Source organism: Macaca thibetana, chromosome 7 (assembly GCF_024542745.1).
Source record: "Macaca thibetana thibetana isolate TM-01 chromosome 7, ASM2454274v1, whole genome shotgun sequence".
Lineage (NCBI taxonomy): Eukaryota > Metazoa > Chordata > Mammalia > Primates > Cercopithecidae > Macaca > Macaca thibetana.
This window is the reverse complement of record NC_065584.1, coordinates 48364994-48383836: the sequence shown is the minus strand read 5'-3', so window position 1 is coordinate 48383836 and position 18843 is coordinate 48364994. Positions and strand designations below refer to the sequence as shown.

At 38.3% G+C, this 18843-nt stretch overlaps 1 protein-coding gene across 1 annotated transcript in view; it reads left to right on the top strand.

The window, feature by feature from the left end:
• DAAM1 (dishevelled associated activator of morphogenesis 1) overlaps window positions 1-16545 on the top strand; it is a 179827-nt gene extending 163282 nt beyond the window's left edge. Inside the window, 6 exon segments of the mRNA XM_050798063.1 lie at window positions 77-245; window positions 4557-4664; window positions 5977-6037; window positions 8805-8936; window positions 12588-12758; window positions 13821-16545. Of these exon segments, the coding sequence (XP_050654020.1) occupies window positions 77-245; window positions 4557-4664; window positions 5977-6037; window positions 8805-8936; window positions 12588-12758; window positions 13821-14030 (851 nt within the window). The 3' untranslated portion in view covers window positions 14031-16545.
• Window positions 16546-18843: the final 2298 nt, after the last annotated feature.

Here is an 18843-nt window from a genome sequence, read left to right as displayed (position 1 = left end):
GTATCACTGAAACGTCTTGATTTCAAACAACGAAACACTTGGTAATCATTGTGTTTTTATGTGTTTTGTTTTGAAGCAATTCGTTCTGGCTCAGAAGAGGTGTTTAGGAGCAGTGCCCTCAAGCAGTTGCTGGAGGTGGTTTTGGCATTTGGAAATTATATGAATAAAGGTCAAAGAGGGAATGCATATGGTTTCAAGATATCTAGCCTAAACAAAATTGCTGACACAAAATCCAGCATCGACAAGTAAGTATGGGATCTTCCAACACTTGGGGGAGCCAGGTGTGTAGGTCCAGGCTCAGATTTGTGCCCCTCTGGTCCTCCTCAGCCTTCATGACATTGCAGTCTTCAGTTGGAACTTCTCTTTCTCACTGCTTTCTTCCCTTCTCTGACATTAACTCTTCTCTAACCTCTCTCATGACTGCAGGCATCTCCCATATTGCTGTTGGACCAATTATCCTTCATCCATTTTTGGTCCACAGGGACATCATCTGTTCTAAGTTTTGCTGTTGTTTTTGTTTTGTCCTCCCTTTTTTAAAAATTAGTTTTTTGTAAACTTTTTATTATAGTATAATATATTAATAAGAGGTCAGTCATCACAAATGTTGGGCTTGATGATTTTTCACAAATTAAACACACCTGTGTAACCAGCGCCCAGCTCAAGGACAGAATATTACCAGCACTCGACATCTCCCCAATGACCCCTCTATAGAAAACTGTGTTCCACAGAAAAGAAAAAACTGATAGTTGGTGCTAGGATATGAAGCTTTTGGGGTTTTTAGGTTATGTTTTTCCTTATACAGTGGAGCTGGCAACTATATTAAAAACTTATGTATAAATGCATTTTGGCTATTAATACTCAGTTGCTCATTGCAGGTCTCATTAAAATGCTTCCTAGAAAGTGTTCAATGCTGCATTTTAGGTGAACAGATTCTCATTAAAGATGTGAAAACATTCTTGTGTCATTAACAGGGTAGGGTCATTAGGCATATTAACTCGAGTTTCCCTGAGAGCTTTGTTTCTCTGAGGTTCTCACTGACTTCAAAGGAACTTGCACAATTGTTTCTAAGGTAAGCTTCTCCATACCCAAATTCTTTTTAGAAATATGGGCTGTTCACCCTAATTATTTCTAACTAATAAGGGCTTTTACCCTATATTTTCTATAGGGTTCATGAAGCATAGTACTCTGGCAACCCTAAATCCATCCTAGAAGAAATAAGCAATGTGTTAATTTGTTGGTTTTGCATCATGTAGAGCTAGATTAATGAAGAGCAGCTGTTGTTATAGCCCTGCCACCTTATTTTTAATGTAAACACTTGATCCTTTTCAGAGCACTTTCACATTTGATTGTCCCACTAGCCTGTGAAGTACATAAGCCAAATACTGTTGTCACCTGTTGTCAGGTAAGAAACTGACTCAGGGTCATGTGACTCATTCAGCTTGCCTGTGGTTACAACAAGCAAGGTATTCGGCCTTACAGGTATTTGACACCTGTGTTGTTGGTCCATTCACAGCTCTATTAGCAACAGAAGGATCTTATCTGGAGGTTGTAGTAGGGAATAGCAGATCTTATTTGTGTCTAAAGAGCCAGCTACCTTTTTAAGGAAGGGCATTCTCTTCAACTGTACACACACAAAAGCAATCACCCACCCTCAGTACTTACCAATAACCTGGCACTTACATGATTATCTGCTTATTTACTGAGGTTACTACAGAATTTATATAATGTACAAGCCTTTTCAAAAGAACAATCTACAACTATTTCTGATCTTTCCTTTTCCTCTTTTTTTCTGCCTTTAGTATTTGGTCCCCAAATGCAGTGCCCATGCCTTATACACCTGCATGCCTAGCAAAGTGCTTTGCCTGTAAGCAGTCACCCATGAACGTTGTTCCATTGAATCTAATCAGATAGTGTAGGTGGTGGGACAGTCAGCAGGAAGGGTACATTCACTCAGCATTGAATGCTCAGTTACTGGTAATGACCAGGGAAGAATCAAATGTGTGGCTGTTGTTGTTCCTTCCTTAAGAATTTGCATTTAGTGAAAGAGGTATTATTTGGATTGCAAACAAATATGGAAGATCGGACGTCATTTTAAACCTTTCTATAGCAAGAAAGGTGTGTATGGTTAAGAAAATTAATTGAAATGTCTCTCAATAGCAAAGCATTTCTTTTAAAAAATGAAAAAAATAGCCTCACTCTTTCTTGTGATGGTGGCTGGCATTTTGCTTGCTCCATGTGCCCCTTAGGTAAGAATCACATGGGCAGACAGGTAGGTTCCGTGAAGAGCAAAATTGGAATGAAGGCTGGGTGCACTGGCTCACACCTGTAATCCCGGAACTTTGGGAGGCCAAGCCGGAGGATCATGAGGTCAGGAGATGGAGACCCTCCTGGCTAACACGGTGAAACCTCGTCTCTACTAAAAATACAAAAAGTTATCCGGGCGTTGTGGCACGCGCTTGTAGTCCCAGCTACTCAGGAGGCTGAAGCAGGAGAATCGCTTGAACCCAGAAGGCTGAGGTTGCAGTGAGCCAAGATCGCCACCACTGCACTCCAGCCTTGGCAACAAAGCGAGACTCCATCTCAGAAAAAAAAAAAAAAAAAAAAAAAAATGAAATGGAAGGATGCACATGAACATATGAAAATAAGTGGCCAAAATCCTTGGCCACTGTTTTGCTTTGGTGGGCAATTGTTTTCTAATTATTGAGAGACTGAGAGTGAGAAAAATGAGGATTTATAAGATTGCATTGTCTCTATGAAAGGCAAGGGTAACCAGAAATGGTTTTCATTGTTATAGAAAAGAACATTGTTTGAAAACTCTGATTCCTTTGGTTAAAGGTGAGTGGGAGTACTGGGGTTTAGCACTGTGAATTAGCAAACTGCCTAAATTATGGAAATGTTTTTTAAAGGAATGTATTTTTACCCTCCTAATTCTAACCTCAACAGACAAGTAGTTCTTGATCCTGGCTGCTTGATAAAATCAACAGGGAGTTTTAAAGAATGCCCATGCCTGCCTCCACCTCATTCCAATTAAATGAATCTCTGGGGTTAGCCCAGGCATCTGGAGTCCAGGTGATAGGAATGTGTAGCAGTCAGTGACAATGGGATCAGAGGAACAGTGTTGCCTAATAGATACTGTTTCCTACGTGCTTGTCTTTTCAATCCAGGTCAATCAGAGTTCAGCCCTGTCACCACCAGAGAGGGAGCTGGCACAACCAACTGTTTTAACTACTAAGAGTGATGCAGTTAGGAGTTGAAGTGTTGCTAAATTAGGAAGTGGATTCAGGGCTGTGAGGATATCACATGGTGACAGTTATGGCCCACTTCCAGGTTCAGCCCCGAGAAAGGGGGCTTTCTAACTTTCTGACCACCCTTTGGGTGAAACCTTATTAAAAAGTATCAATAGGGCCAGGTGTGGTGGCTCAAGCCTGTAATCCCAGCACTTTGGGAGGCCGAGACAGGCGGATCACGAGGTCAGGAGATCGAGACCATCCTGGCTATCACGGTGAAACCCCGTCTCTACTAAAAAAAAAAAAAAATACAAAAAAAACTAGCCAGGCGAGGTGGCGGGCGCCTGTAGTCCCAGCTACTCGGGAGGCTGAGGCAGGAGAATGGTGTGAACTCGGGAGGCGGAGCTTGCAGTGAGCTGAGATCCGGCCACTGCACTCCAGCCTGGGTGACAGAGCCAGACTCCGTCTCAAAAAAAAAAAAAAAAAAAAAAGTATCAATAGGTCAGACACGGTGGCTAACACCTGTAATCCCAGCACTTTGGGAGGCAGAGGCAGGTGTATCACCTGAGGTCAGGAGTTGGAGACCAGCCTGACCAACATGGTGAAACCCTGTCTCTACTGAAAATAACGAAAATTAGCCAGATGTGGTGGCTGGCACCTGTAATCCCAGCTACTCGGGAGGCTGAGGCAGGAGAATCACTTGAACCCAGGAGGCGGAGGTTGCAGTGAGCCCAGATTGCACCACTGCACTCCAGCCTGGGCAACAGAGACTCCGTCTCAAAAAAAAAAAAAATCAATAATTGTCATCAGTGAGTTGCTGCTCTGTACTTTAGACTCAAGAATAGCTGCCCTTTTCAGTGGAATAAACATCCCTCACTCTCCACCCCATCCCACTCCACTCCACCGCCTACTAGTTGTAAACCTGCAGGGCACACCCCATTTTAGGGTGAATCCAGTGGGAAGGTAAACTTGAGCTTATCTCCACTGGCGGTGGTTCAGATTCACTTAGATCACCCATCCCATTACCCAGATTTTGAAAGATGCTCATTATGGGCCCAAAATGTAATTCTTATCCTCTTTTTAGAAACTGTGTGCTTCTTTTTGACATCTATCTATGTAATCCCCATGGAGGCGCTCCCATTATTCCCATCTCTTGAGAATCCCTGCCTTACATGAACCTCCAAATTTTAACATTAATGCAGGTAATATAGCATTATTGTAGGTTCTACCATTTGAGCATATAAATCATATGTAGATATTAACTCTTCATATATTTATGTACTTTAAATGAAAATAATTTAAATGTTTTATACTCTTCTTCAATTGTAGAAACATTACCCTTTTGCACTATCTCATCACTATTGTGGAAAATAAGTACCCCAGTGTTCTCAATCTAAATGAAGAATTGCAGGATATTCCTCAAGCTGCAAAAGTAAAGTAAGTACTTACAGTGAATGTTAGTTTCTTAAATCACTTGGACTGTGTGTTAGCCATTGAGGTAGTTAGCACTGCATGAAGTCAGTCTTTCTATTTGTTTTCCCCTGAACATTGTATGAAATAAAGTTTGAATCTCATCCAAATCACTCAAATGTGTTACAAAGTTTTGAATATATGTTTGTTCTAGCTTCTTTGGAATACTGCATGAAATTTTTAACTTTCATACTTTTAAAGGGCAGGTGTTTTAAACACAGGTAAGAGCACCCTTAGTTAAATAAAGATGCATGACTAAGCAAATAGAAGACCTAAGTGTCAGGGCGTTGCTAATAATTTTCACATGTGCACACATACTCCCAGAAACCAAGGCGGCTCTTTAATGGGAAGCAGTCTTTATGCAAATGAAGCTAAAAATAAAATGGAAAGTTGCCAAATTTTTATCACAAACTTCACACCACGTTTCAGAGACTGAGAAGCAGGCAATTTTCCTTGCTGTTTTTCCCTCCCTCTTTTGGCTCTTTTTTTAAAACATAAACTGCATCTTTTTGCAGTGAATTTGAAAAGTATAATGAGCAGGCTCATTTTTTCCCTCTGTTCATGGAATCTGGTGGAAATATACTATATAAGGCATGAAATTAACTGAAGTACTGGTGAGTTTCTTTATATGTTGTAAATTATCTGGGAGAATTCAGTTTCAAGCTCTGATGTTTAAAAGCCATGAAATACAAACTGTTATGTATGGGAGAAGCCCAAGAACCTTTCTCTATTAAAAAAAAAAAAAAAAAAGATGAAAATAAAAACTAGTTAATACAACTTTAAGAAAAATCATTGTTGATTACAACTTAAGCCATTACCTTGTAATATTTATATTATTGGGGCCTTAGTGAAAAGCAGAACACTGATTATACAGACTACAATGTGAACATGATTGCAGATGAACTTATTTTTGTTTTATTTTCAAAGGGAGCCAAGTATGGCAAGGGATTTATTTCTACATGGAGTAATTTGCTGAAGTGAGATTTTTTTGAGTTTGAAACATAAAATATTCTTGTACAGATGGAAGATATTTCTATTCTGCTATTTTTGACCTATAAAATATACCTGCTGGCTACAGAAAACAAGAAACATAATTTTATACCTACATTTCATGAGTTTAAAATACTGTTGTCTTTCTTTGAGATCTGAGCATGGAAGGGAATTTTAAACATTTAAATTAAACTAGTATGGACTTCCAAGCGTGAAATATTTAAACCCATCTTATATTTAATATGTGTAAGTCACTTGTTGATTGCTAAAACATTGCTATTTACAACAGCATGACTGAGCTGGACAAAGAAATAAGTACCTTGAGAAGTGGCTTGAAAGCAGTAGAGACAGTGAGTATTTGTTTTTTATTCTAATTCCCAGTTTCTTCACTATCTCTAGTGCTGGTGGTTTCCAGCAGATGAGTTGCTGGTTGTCTTGGCATGTGGTATACCCGGAATAAACATTTATTGATTAAAAAATAAGAACCACCACCACAAGAAGCAAAGGCAGGTTATGTTCAGCCTGGCAACTTGATTGCAGGCAGCAGGGGTCGTGGGTGAGTCACTGCAGGAGGAACTGAAAACTGGACCTAGCGTGCCACCAATTTATCGGTGAGGCAGGATTCATCAGGATGAGTGGGTTGGGCTAGATGATCTTCAGGGACCCTCTCAGTTTCCAAGTGCTGCTAATATATGGTGTTCACTTTTGGTAGAGCAATAGAACTTCTCTGTTGTTTTTGTCTTGGTCCTTTGGGGAGTATTTACTAAGCAGACACTGTAGTACATGCTCTAGCCGAGGGTCACGATGACTCAGAATCCTTGTCCTCCAGGTGTTGCAATAATCTGAGCAGCCACTTCCCTCAGCCTGGCCGTGTCCAGATAGCAGAGTGATTACAGAGGTGCCTTAAGGAAGGCAGCGGGTTGAGGGTACTTTGGAGACATGTGGAACAATTGGCCCCTATTAGAGGAAACTTCTCTTTTGGAAAAGAAGTTGAGCTGTGGCTTCGGAGGGTGGGGTAAACTTAGGTGCATAGAGGGAGGTTATCCCAGGCATACAAGACAACCTGGGCCCAGGCCTTTGAGGAAGGAAAACCGGTCAGGCTGGCAGACTGGAGCTGGTAGGATGAAATGTGCCTTTTGGCACAGTGCCCTGTGGGTACTGTGCAGATGTAGCTGCCAGCGAGAGAGGGGGCAAGGATGAGAACAGGCTGGCAGAGCAGCGTCCCTGTGACCGTGCTCGGAGCAGACATAGCTCGGGCCTGCTCTGGGTGAAGGAGATGGACATGCAGGCAGCTTGGACAGGTGCCTCTCATAAGTATCTCAGATCATTTATCGGTAATGCTGTGAGAACTCTCCCTTCTTTTCTTTTTTTAATCATAAAACTGCCATAGAAAGTAGTTGAACTAATTAAAGACATATCTCTAATAAAAATTAAAGTCACAATGTCTAATTTTTTGTTTTCAATAAATTAAGGAACATGTGAGGTTTTTTTTCCTTTTTTTTTTTTTTTAAATGTAGGGAGTCGGGGGCAGTATTAAAAAAAAATAAACTGATTGAACTTTTTCTCCCAGCCCCAGAGGGTCCATGGTCATTATGATGACCCTGAAGCCTGGCTCTGACCCCTGCTTCAGAGCCAGGTCAGAGCAAGGCCTGGGGTAGGGGCTTCTGGGGAAATTTTGTGTTGCTGCTTTATTAAAGGATAGTGTTGCTGAAATCACTCTACCCCTTGGGTCATATACACTGTATCACACTTTTTATAGGAAAGGGGATATAGAAGCTTCCCCTACCCCTGGAGGTGGGTGTGGTATTGTAAGAAAATAGCAGGGGGCAGAGCTTGGCCTGGCCAAATAGATATGTCTTCTAATTGTGCTTTACACAAATTAATTATATTGTTTGAAGGTATCAGAGATGAATATTTATGAAATTATACATTAATGAAACACTTTCAAATGCCTTTCCTGTCCCCACACTGAACACAGATACACTTACTTTCCAGGCTAAAGTGCTAGAATTATGGCAATTTCTTCCAATCAGCGCCAGCTCCCTAATTGATGAGTTTTCACTTCTGTTATTTCATTTGAGTCTAGTGATGATGTGGATATTGCCCCCTTAAAAAAAAAAAATCAATAAACTGCGGCCCAGAGCAACATGCCATGGTTAAGAACCAAATCAGTGGTAGAGCTGAGTCAGAACCCATAAACTGTGACGACTACACTCCTGCTTGTGAAGATCTCTGCCAATGCAAGAAAATAAGGGAGCATCCAGTTTAAGTCAATTGGTGTACAACATAGTTATTACCAAGACTCTGGAGTCAGGCAGGCCTGAGTTCAAATTGGCTCTGTCACTGGTCAGCACTACTTCAGGGCAAGTAATATATCCCTTCAAACCTTAATGTATGGGTCTGTATAATGGGACTAGTGATCCCTCACTTATAGGGATGTTGTGAACTTTAAATAAGAATGTGCATCTGGCAATTAACTTAACTAATAACATTAGATTTGGATCATCTGTGTTCATTGCTGTGGTAATGGGGAATATGGATAATTAACAAGAGACTAATTCCCCTACAAGCCTGTTCACAAAAACCAATATGGTATGGACAAGAGAAAAATGGTAGAAGATTATGGTGCCAAATGCTACAGCCAAAATTCTACTGACCTATATCCCACAGTTTAAGAATTAAATAGACTTGGCTGAGAGGGAAAGAAGAAAAAAGTCAAGACACCAGAATTCTAAGCATGGAATATTGACAAGCAGAGTCTCTTGTTTTCACTCACAAGCCCTTAGAGTTCAGTTTGCCCCCACTATTTGTTTAACTTCTATTAATTTTATCCAAATGCAAATCTGCTTGCTTTCTAAAGTCTGAAAGAGTAATAGATCAAGTACTTAGATTGTTGGTAAATTACTATTTGCAAATATGCGTGTGCACATGGGCATGGCTCTGGCATGGTGGGAGGAGGGGCAGGGGCACTAGACTATAACAAAAAGTTTTAGAACAAGTTTTGATGTGTTTGCCATTCTCATTTATTAAATTTAAGGCATGTGAAATATGAGACAAGGTGTGTCTCATGTCTGTATTTGAAGCCTGCATTGACATTATTCATTTCCTGTGTTTAAGGAGCTGGAATATCAGAAGTCTCAGCCCCCACAGCCTGGAGATAAGTTTGTGTCTGTTGTCAGCCAGTTCATCACAGTAGCCAGCTTCAGCTTCTCTGATGTTGAAGATCTTCTAGCAGAAGCTAAAGACCTGGTAAGTTTCCCCCTTGTGCACTGACTGTTGTTTGAGTGGACTGGGCTTCATTGTGATACTTTCAGTTATTATTCTGTACGGGAAATAGCAGGAGTGAGATCCAAACTTCATGGTGCAGGAAATAAAGTAGTAGATAATTACTTTCCAGATTCCATTGTTTTGTATGACATAGGTGTGTTTTCATTTCCAAGACTGTGATTAATCTGAACACACCATTTTTGTCTGACTGGCCTATGTTGCAAGACCTTGAAGGCTTTGAATGGTATGAGACCAGCAAATACTTTGACAGTTTTCTCTTGGTTGAAATTGGCTTGAAGTACTTATCTCTGGGAGCCAGAAAAGAGTAGATGATGAAAACCAGGGGTAGAATCAAATGTGCAATTCGATGTTACTAAAGCCATGTGCCTAATTATGTAATATGCTCATCTGAGATACAGCCTTGGAGGACAGGATGCTACCTGTATAAATCTCCAGCAGAACTTGCTAAAAGAGATACATTTTAATTCACAGTCTCATTGCAAGAGTTATTATTTTTTTTTTTAGTAAGACATTTATTTTTATGATTTCTGCTATTTCACTTTTTGTGTTCCCTTAGAAGAGAAATTTTTGTTGGTTGATAACCATAACCACGACCTTTAGCTCCTCAGCTTCACCTCACTCCTCTCTATCTCAGGTTGTTTCCTCTTCCAAAATGCATTCACATTCATATACAAGATATGTACAGAGTCTCTCATTTTCTCTCCTCATTCTTTATAAAGTATATTAACACCCTTCCCGCCCTCCCCCACGATTGGTTCTTTTACTCTACCCATCTCTCAGTTGCCACAACACTCTTGCTTTTACTTGAGTCTTGTGTTTCAAAACTTCGGTAAATGGATGTTATTTTTCTCTGGTTACCTGTTTGGTTGTAGATATGGATGATTGTTTATGTAAATGTACACACATACCAATTAAAGTACAGAAGTAGGCTGTTCACATGCGTTAGCTAATCTCAACATTAAACCTCCTCTCTAACCTTATTAAATAAATGACAATATATGTTCAAATGGCTGCTGTCAGAGGTCCAACCTCTGATATCTCACAGTGGAAATCAGTCAACTGATGTCAGCAACCACCAGACCTCCACTGTGAAAGCCCCCATCCATGTTTTATGTATGCCTCACCACTTTAGAGTTTGTGCTTCATAAAGGAAGAGATTCCCCCTGTCCTGATATCCCACCTGAGCAATATAGCACCTACTTCATCAAGGGGCTCAAACATTTTTGTGTGTGAACTGGCTGTTGTCAGCTTGTTCATCACAGTAGCCAGCGTCAAGCTTCTCTGATGTTGAAGATCATCTAGCAGAACATAAAGACCTGGTAAATTTCCCCCTCGCACACTGACTGGGGTGTGTGTGTGTGTATAGGGGGTGGAACTTTAATCTGGGCCTGGTTTTCTTTAGATTTCTAAGATTTCAATATACATGACATCATGATCACTAGAATTCCTTGATAAAAAGATCACTCGGGATGGCCTAAAGTACGTGAACTTGAATGTTTTAGAAATCCGGTTGTAGACTGTCTATTGCTATTTTGTTCATACCAGAACTTTTATAAATTAGCATATAAAACCATGGAGCAAGCTAGAGCACTATATATGGTGTCTGAAGAATGTTATGTTTTTGCCTGAAGAACTCTTTTCTAATAGAGTATTTCCAAATAAGTAAAACATTGAAAACTCCTCAGTGAAGACAGAAATGGTAAAAAGGACACTTTTATTACAAATTTAAAGATACAGTAATTATAAAATATATATAAATATAAGCCAAAACTTGTTTTATTTAAAAATAAATGTTGAAAATATTTTAGGTAGATAGTATCACTGAAATATCAGAAGAACCTAACAGTGTAACAAAGACAAAGCAATAAAAATAAAACCAATTATAAACTGTTTGGGGGCACTGCATAAACACAGCATGGTCTAAATATGAAGAAAACTTAAAATCTGGAAAATGTTAAATAGTTGATTGGTCATGGGGAAAAATGTATTTGACTTTGAAGCTAGGAACACTATCCTTAGTAGCTTAGGAGTAATAGCATTAGATCCTTACAGAAGGAAGTATAATTTTAACAAACAATTTGACATTGAATATTATTTGGGTAGTTGTAATGCTAAGACTATTGAAATACATACTGCCTTGAGTTATGAAGATAACCTCTGGAAGAACTAAAACAAGACTGGATATACTGTTGTTACTGTATACATATATTTTTATCTAACTTCATAAATTTCTTCCTTGGTATGTTGCATTTTGGCCATTTAAAAAGATTGACACTGGGGCATGTTGCATGTACCCATAGTCCCAGCTACTCAGGAGGCTGTGGCAGGAGGATCACTTGTGCCTAGGAGTTTGAGTCCAGCCTGGGCAATGTAACATTGCAATACCCCATATCTTTTTTTAAAAAACTTTTTTAAAAAAGATTGGCATTGAAAGGGGTTCTAAAACAAAGAATTTGGAATAAAATTGTATTCTCAGTCATACACTGGGTTGCATTAAAGATTCCATACTCAGTTACTGTTTTCTCATTGAGACCCTGAAAATATCCCAACAATAGCAGCATTATTTATGATTGGGAAAAGCAGCTAAGAGGCACTGGCTCCCATTTGCTTTCTATGTTGACCATATGGCACTAGTAAATGATTTTAAACTACTTCAAAGAAAAGTTAAAAGTACAAGTTTCCCTCCCCCTGCCGAGTTTGCTGTTAGTTTTATGTCTGGGGTGCTGTGCTCTACAATATTTTGTTTTTACTACTGTTTAGTTAATAAAAAGTCATAGGAGGTCATCATACATGTTAAGCTCAACTGAGGTAGACAGGAATAAATGGTTTCAAAAGCTAAGGAGTATTAAAATTTTTACTTAGAAATGATTAATAGACATGTTCAGCAGCTGAAGATAAATATAGGCTCGCTAGAATCCATCAGTTATGTTTGACTTAGCCAGGTGCAGTGGCACATGCCTATAGTCCCAGCTACTTGTGAGGCTTAAGGGGAAAGATTGCCCAGGAGTTTGAGGCTGTAGTTTGCTGTGATCATACCTTTGAATAGCCACTAAACTCCAGCCTGGGTAATATGTAAGACTCCATAAATTTGCGGGGGGGGGAAAAAAACCAATAACATATGCATTCCAGCCTGGGCAACATGTAAGACCCCATCTCTTAAAAACAAAAACAAAACAAAACAAGAAAAACTGCCAGGTATGGTGGCTCACGCCTGTAATCCCAGCACTTTGGGAGGCCAAGGTGGGTGGATCACCTGAGGTTAGGAGTTTGAGACCAGCCTGGCCAACATGGTAAAACCCCTACTCTACTAAAACTACAAAAATTAGCTAAGCATGGTGGTATGTGCCTGTAATCCCAGCTACTTGGGAGGTTGAGGCTGGAGAATCACTTGAACCCAAGAGGCAGAGGTTGCAGTGAGCTGGGATCATGCCACTGCACTCCAGCCTGGGTGATGGCGAAACTCCATCTCCAAAAAAAATTAATAAATAAAAACAAATGAGCAAACAAAACTTATGCTTGACTCAATCTGGGCTTTAGTCTTTCTAAAGTTATTTGTATTTGATTATGGAATTCTCATGAAACATTGACTTCTTAAAACCCTCTTTTTTCTAGTTCACTAAAGCAGTGAAGCACTTTGGGGAAGAGGCTGGCAAAATACAACCAGATGAGTTCTTTGGCATTTTTGATCAGTTTCTTCAAGCTGTTTCAGAAGCCAAGCAAGAAAATGAAAATATGAGAAAGAAAAAGGAGGAAGAAGAACGTCGAGCTCGCATGGAAGCTCAGGTGAGAGGATGATTAATTGACCAATTCCACCTCCTAGAAGTCCTGTGGCTGCAGCCCAGTCAAAAGTATTTAGAGAGCACTCTGACCTGCTGGCAGGAAGGAAGGCTTCAGTGTACTCTCTAGAATTCTGTGGGATTTTAAATTGGTGTTGTTTCTCTTGGGCTATTTAACAGTGTATTTCAAAGCCTTAAAAAAAATATATCTATCCACATCCTTTGCTCTGGAATTCCATTTTTTAGCATTTATTTTAAAGAAATAATCATAAATTTACACAAAAAAGGGCAGCATTCTTTATAATAGCCCCAAGCTAAAGACAACCTAAATGTTTACCAATAGGGCTTGAGTTCTAAATGATGTAACGACTATATAATGGTATATTTACGCAGTCCTTAAAAGACATGTATTTAAAGAGTAATGATACAGAAAAGTTTACAAAGTGATTTCTACATGAAATCTTTTTCTGTTTTGTTTCTTAAGATGTTAATACATATAGAAAATAATAGTGGTGAGATAAACCTCTAAAAAGTTCACAGTAGTAGAATTAAAGATGCTTCCCCCACCTTCCTTTTATCTGAATTATCCAAATTGTCTACAATGTGCATGTATTAGTTGGCTTTTAATAACAGTAACTGTTGTGTATCAGGTTTCAGGCTTCCACAGTAGATGCAAGCTAAGCCTTTGATATAAGGAAAATGGCCTGATGACCATTTGCTTTAGTTATTTGGGGTCTATGTAATAGTGATACCTTTTTTCTTTTTTCGTTAGCAAAAACACAAATTGCCTCAATTGCTCTTATTTTAACTAGAATATCATGCAGTTTACCTAGAATCTAGGTGGTGAGGGTCTAACCACAAGACAGTGGTTATTTTTTGTTGTTGTCCATTGCTTCCACAATGGAGACTCCATGTTCCAATTACCCTTTCTTGTGATATCCAAAGGGGTTATAGGATGAGCACAGCTTGGTGTCTGGAGCATTACCATATTTCACAGAATTCATCTCTACTGAAAACAAAATGCAACATTTTGACATGTTTCTAAGAGGTTATTTCTTTCTATTTGCAGCTCAAAGAACAACGTGAAAGGGAACGTAAAATGAGAAAAGCTAAAGAGAATAGTGAAGAAAGCGGAGAGTTTGATGACCTTGTTTCAGCTTTACGCTCAGGAGAAGTGTTTGACAAAGACCTTTCTAAATTGAAACGGAATCGCAAACGCATTACCAACCAGATGACTGACAGCAGCAGAGAGAGACCAATCACAAAACTTAATTTCTAATCTTCCAGGAATACTTTATTTTAGAAAGCTCATTAGCGGCCCTCTAAAGTGACTAGAACGTTTCATTACACTGCCTTGCAATCCAAACAGTGGCAATTTTTTCCTTCATCTGTGAGTGAATGTGTGAATGTGTGTGTATGTAAATGTATGTGTGTATATATTAAAAAATGTATATAGATGTCTGAGTGTTGTCTGGAGACCTCTACGTATGGTTAAAAAGATTTATGTTAATGTATGTGCTCCAAAACCCTTCGTGTATGCATTCACCTTGAGTGTGGCTCATTTTCTTTCCCCGAACGCCATGACTGTTCAGAAGCACAATACTATCTCCTGAAAGAGATGACAGAGACATTCCCTAGATTCAAAGACAAAACAGGAGAAAAAAAAAAAAAACCTTGCAAAATATTGTATTGTTTCCAAGCTTGATATCCTTTGAAATTATTTTCATTGATGGAACTGGAGTTGGAAAAATACAGATTTAAAATGGTTTTCGATAGCTGACATTGTGATGTAGATGCATCAGTGATAGGACCAGCTTCGGATTTCTGACATCGGTGTGAGGATACAGTCTGTAAATGTTTATTGAGAACATCTTGCACACAATTTGAATTATGTAGAATGTCAGTCAGAATTTTTTGTATATTTAAAAGTTGGACATCAGTTTTTCCCCTAATTTCATCAAGTTATCTCTGCCAAGTGCTCTTGATAATTTCTTCAGATTTTTGGAAAAAAACACTATCTAAATGCAATCCATGCTTTTTTTAAAGAACAACATTGCCAGAGTATGCTTGTTCTAACACTATAGATATATAAACCTTAAAAATAAAATATCTCACCCAAGACTTAAAGGAAGAATTCTCTGAAGGGATAAAGATTACTAAAAAAAAAAAAAATTTAATGGGGTGCCTTTTTGTTAGTTTCTATCTTCTGTTTTGTAGGACAAGCTGCATTTTCTGTAAATATAGGTCTGGACTAAAGGACACATAAAGAATGCACAAAATGTCAACATCAGCAGAGATGCCCAGATCTATTTATCTCTAAGTATATTTGAAGTGATTGCTGTTTATATGTTGTCATTTTAAAATTGTGTGTCAGTAAAGCTACCTGTAAAATTTCAGTCCAAAAAAATAAAGCTCTCAGGGAGACATGAATAAAAACAATGAACATTAGAAAATAAAATATAGATGCTTACCATTAACCTACCAACTCTTAATATCCTTAAATTATGTGATATATAAAGAGGACTGTTACTTTTTTTTTTTTTTTTTTTTTTTTTTTTTTTGCTTTGCTTTATTTATTTGTAGTCGGGGATGAGGGCTAATGTTTTCTCTTTTCTTTCTATCGATCCTGTTGTGGTTGAGTTTCCTGTGGAGAGAGTAGTTTGTCCTGTTGCACTAGAACATTATTTACTCACTAAATTGAGTTTTTCATCAATGAACAAATATTTATTAAGTTCCTACTATGTACCAGGCATAGTAAGGCTACAATGGTAAGCAAGACAGAGTCCCTGCCCCCAAAGGCTTAAATTCTAATGGGGATATTAAGGGATGAATAGAATACCAATGTGTGCACTGTACAGGAATCATACTATTTTAAAATAATTTGTATAAACTATAACACTTAGCACAGATGGCAAGGTATCTGCGCTATGTGAAAGCTGTGAAATAGTGCTCTAAGAGTTGTCAAGAGCTGTGGTTTTACATCTTTTCCTCATTGCAAATTTAGTGACTTTCTACACATCAAATGGAAATAAATGACTAGCAAATAAAACAGTCATAAATACAGAGCAGAGGTTGCACTCCCCCAGTCCCGAGTTAACCCAGGTCTGCAATAACACCGTGTTGAAGGTGCAGATAGAGACTTGACTCAGAAAGGCTTGGAGATGAAGATTGGAATATAACGATGGTTTTGTCTGTTCCTTAACTAAAGTGCCTCTATGTATATTCTTTTCTATTTGTAGCAGGAGAAATTTGGTCTGGCTCAATTTTGGAACTGTATTTTGAAAATGGCTTTGTCTTACAGTTTAAGGAATAGACAGGTGGGGGGAAAGTCACATAAAGGAGCAAGTTTGTGTAGCATGTCCCTCTTGCCCCTTTTAATCATCCTCCTTTGATATGGCCATCCTGGTGGGCCTCCTTTGCCATTTCCATTTTTGGTTTCTTTCCCCAAAAACTGTGTGCAGGTAATTCCATGTGCCATTGTTGAAAAGAAAAACAAAAAAAAAACTACTTTCTACTTTTTAGATTGGTGCTGGTGTAAGTAGCCACTTTTCTCTCTTGGGTGTGTATTTTGAAATTTTTGTTTGTTTTTTTAAATTAATGCCAAAAAGAAAATGCATAATTTGTGAACTTAATTATATGTCTTGTATCTTATTAGCTTAGTAGTTGGAACCACTTAGTCTTTAGGTGCAAGACTGTCGTTAGATAGTACTGAGAAAAAAAAATGTATGTGTTATGAGACTGTACATTTTTTTAAAATAGCAATATGCAATAAAGAGATGAATTCATTGGGTGTACATATGTCTTTCTATGAATTATTAAAACAGCGTCATCAAACTTCTTCGCAGTTTCCACCACTGAATTTCAATTTTGCAAACTGTTCACTGAATCAAATATATACGTGTTTTTAAACTTGTACTTACTGGACCTAGAAGAATATAGTTTTCTATTATGGCAGCATTCAGTATGTTCAGGTTATCATATGCCACCTCTTTCTACACTTGGTTTATGTATGAGTTACACAATTTCTTGTTATAACTCATGTATAGTAGGGCTACTGGTGAAATTACTCAACTGGAGTAGAGAAAATAATCTCTGGTCTCTAGAATCAAAAGCTTTTCTGTTTTGAGACTTTTTTTCTTATTAAAATTTAATTTGATATGGGTCAGTTTGGGAAATGGCACCCATACAGATCAAGAAATTTGTTTTATCAGTATCCTCTGAAAGTCGAAGCTTTCCCTTTGTCCTACATCACATTTGCTGCCTCGCCACCCTTAACTCAATTTAAGGTCAAGTTGGAAACAAACTGCCCCAGTGGTTGATAGAATACCCAAGCAGGCCAAACACTAATTCTTCTTATCCTTGGAATGAACTCATGATGTTCTTGTAATCGCTGACCATCTTGTATTTTGTCAACTCACTGCATAACTTCATAGTAACAACGTTCTGTGGAGCTGACACTCTTGATAGGAGAGACCCTTCTGCATGTTAGACAAATGTTCTATTCCAACCCACAAACTCAGCCCCGGCCTATTTGTATATTTGGGTATGGAATTATGTACAGAACCACCTAGATCCTCAGTTGACCTTGGTGTATTAATAGAAAGGGGGGAAATGTGAAATTTTCAGATCATATGCTTCAGTGTCTTCAGTTTCCCCAAAACAATTATCACTGAAGGAAATGTGCTTCTGACAGAAGGGTGAAGTTATGTGATCCATCCAGAACTTTGCCCCTTTTCTATAATGTGAGTTTTTTGTCGGGCAAGGGATAACCTTTATTAAAATGCTGTAGTTTAGACACAATTACAGTCATGTGTCATTTAACAAGGACACATTCTGAGAAATTGTGCCAATAGGTGATTTCATTGCCATGCATACATCATAGAGTATACTTACACAAATCTAGACAGCATAACCTACTACACACCTAGGCTATATGGTGGAGCCTATTGCTCCTAGGCTACAAACCTGCACGGCATGTTACTGCACTGAATAGTGTAGGCAATTGTAACAATGGTATTTGTGTATCTAAACATATATATAGAAAAATATATATGTAGTAAAAATACCATATAAAACATTGAAGATGGTACATCTGTATGGGGCACTTACCATGAATGGAGCTTGCAGAACTGGAAGTTGCTCCAGGTTAGTCAGTGAGTGGTGAGTGAATGTGAAGGCCTAGGACATACACTACTGTAGGCTTTATCAACATTGTACATCTATGCTACACTAAATTTATTTTTTAAACTCTTTAATAAAACTTAGCTTACTATAACTTTTACTTTATTATTTAGTGTTTTGATATGTAATAACTTTAAAACACAGCTGTACAAAAGTATTAGTATTTTCTTCACATCCTTAGTCTATTAGCTTTTTTTGGTTTTTAACTTGTTTAACTTTTTAAACTTTTTTTGTTAAAAACTAAGACACATTAGCCTATGCCTACATGGGGTCAGGATCATCAATGTGACTCTCTTCACCTACACATCTTGTCCCACTGGAAGGCTTCAGGAGCAGTAGTCCATATGGAGCTGTCATCCGTTATAACAATGCCTTCTGGAGTACCTCCTGAAGGACCTGCCTGAGGTTGTTTTACAGTTAACTTTAAAAAAAAATAAAATGAGTATACTTCGAAATAACACATCTGTAGTAAATAAACTAGTAACACATATCATTGTCAAGTATTATGTACTGTTCATGTGGATGTGCTATAGTTTTATAAAACAGGCAGCTTAGTAGCTTGCTTTATGCCAGCATCACCTCAGATACGTGAGTAATGCATTGCACTACAGTGTTACTAGGTGATAGGGAATTTTTCAGCTCCATTATAATTTTATGAGACCACCGCCATATATGCGGTTCATGGTTGATAAAATGTCATTATGTGATGCATTACTGTGTTCAAAAGGCTGAGTTGTGGAAGGTAAAATTTTCTGTGAGTATTTTTGTTTTTTAATAACATCAGCTGTTTCCTATCAAGTGGAAAACCTAAATTAGCAACTTCCAAGGCTTAACAACTACTTGATACCATTTAATTCCATAAACAATATCTTTAAGAACCACTGAACTGTATGGAGAGAATTAAAGTCAGG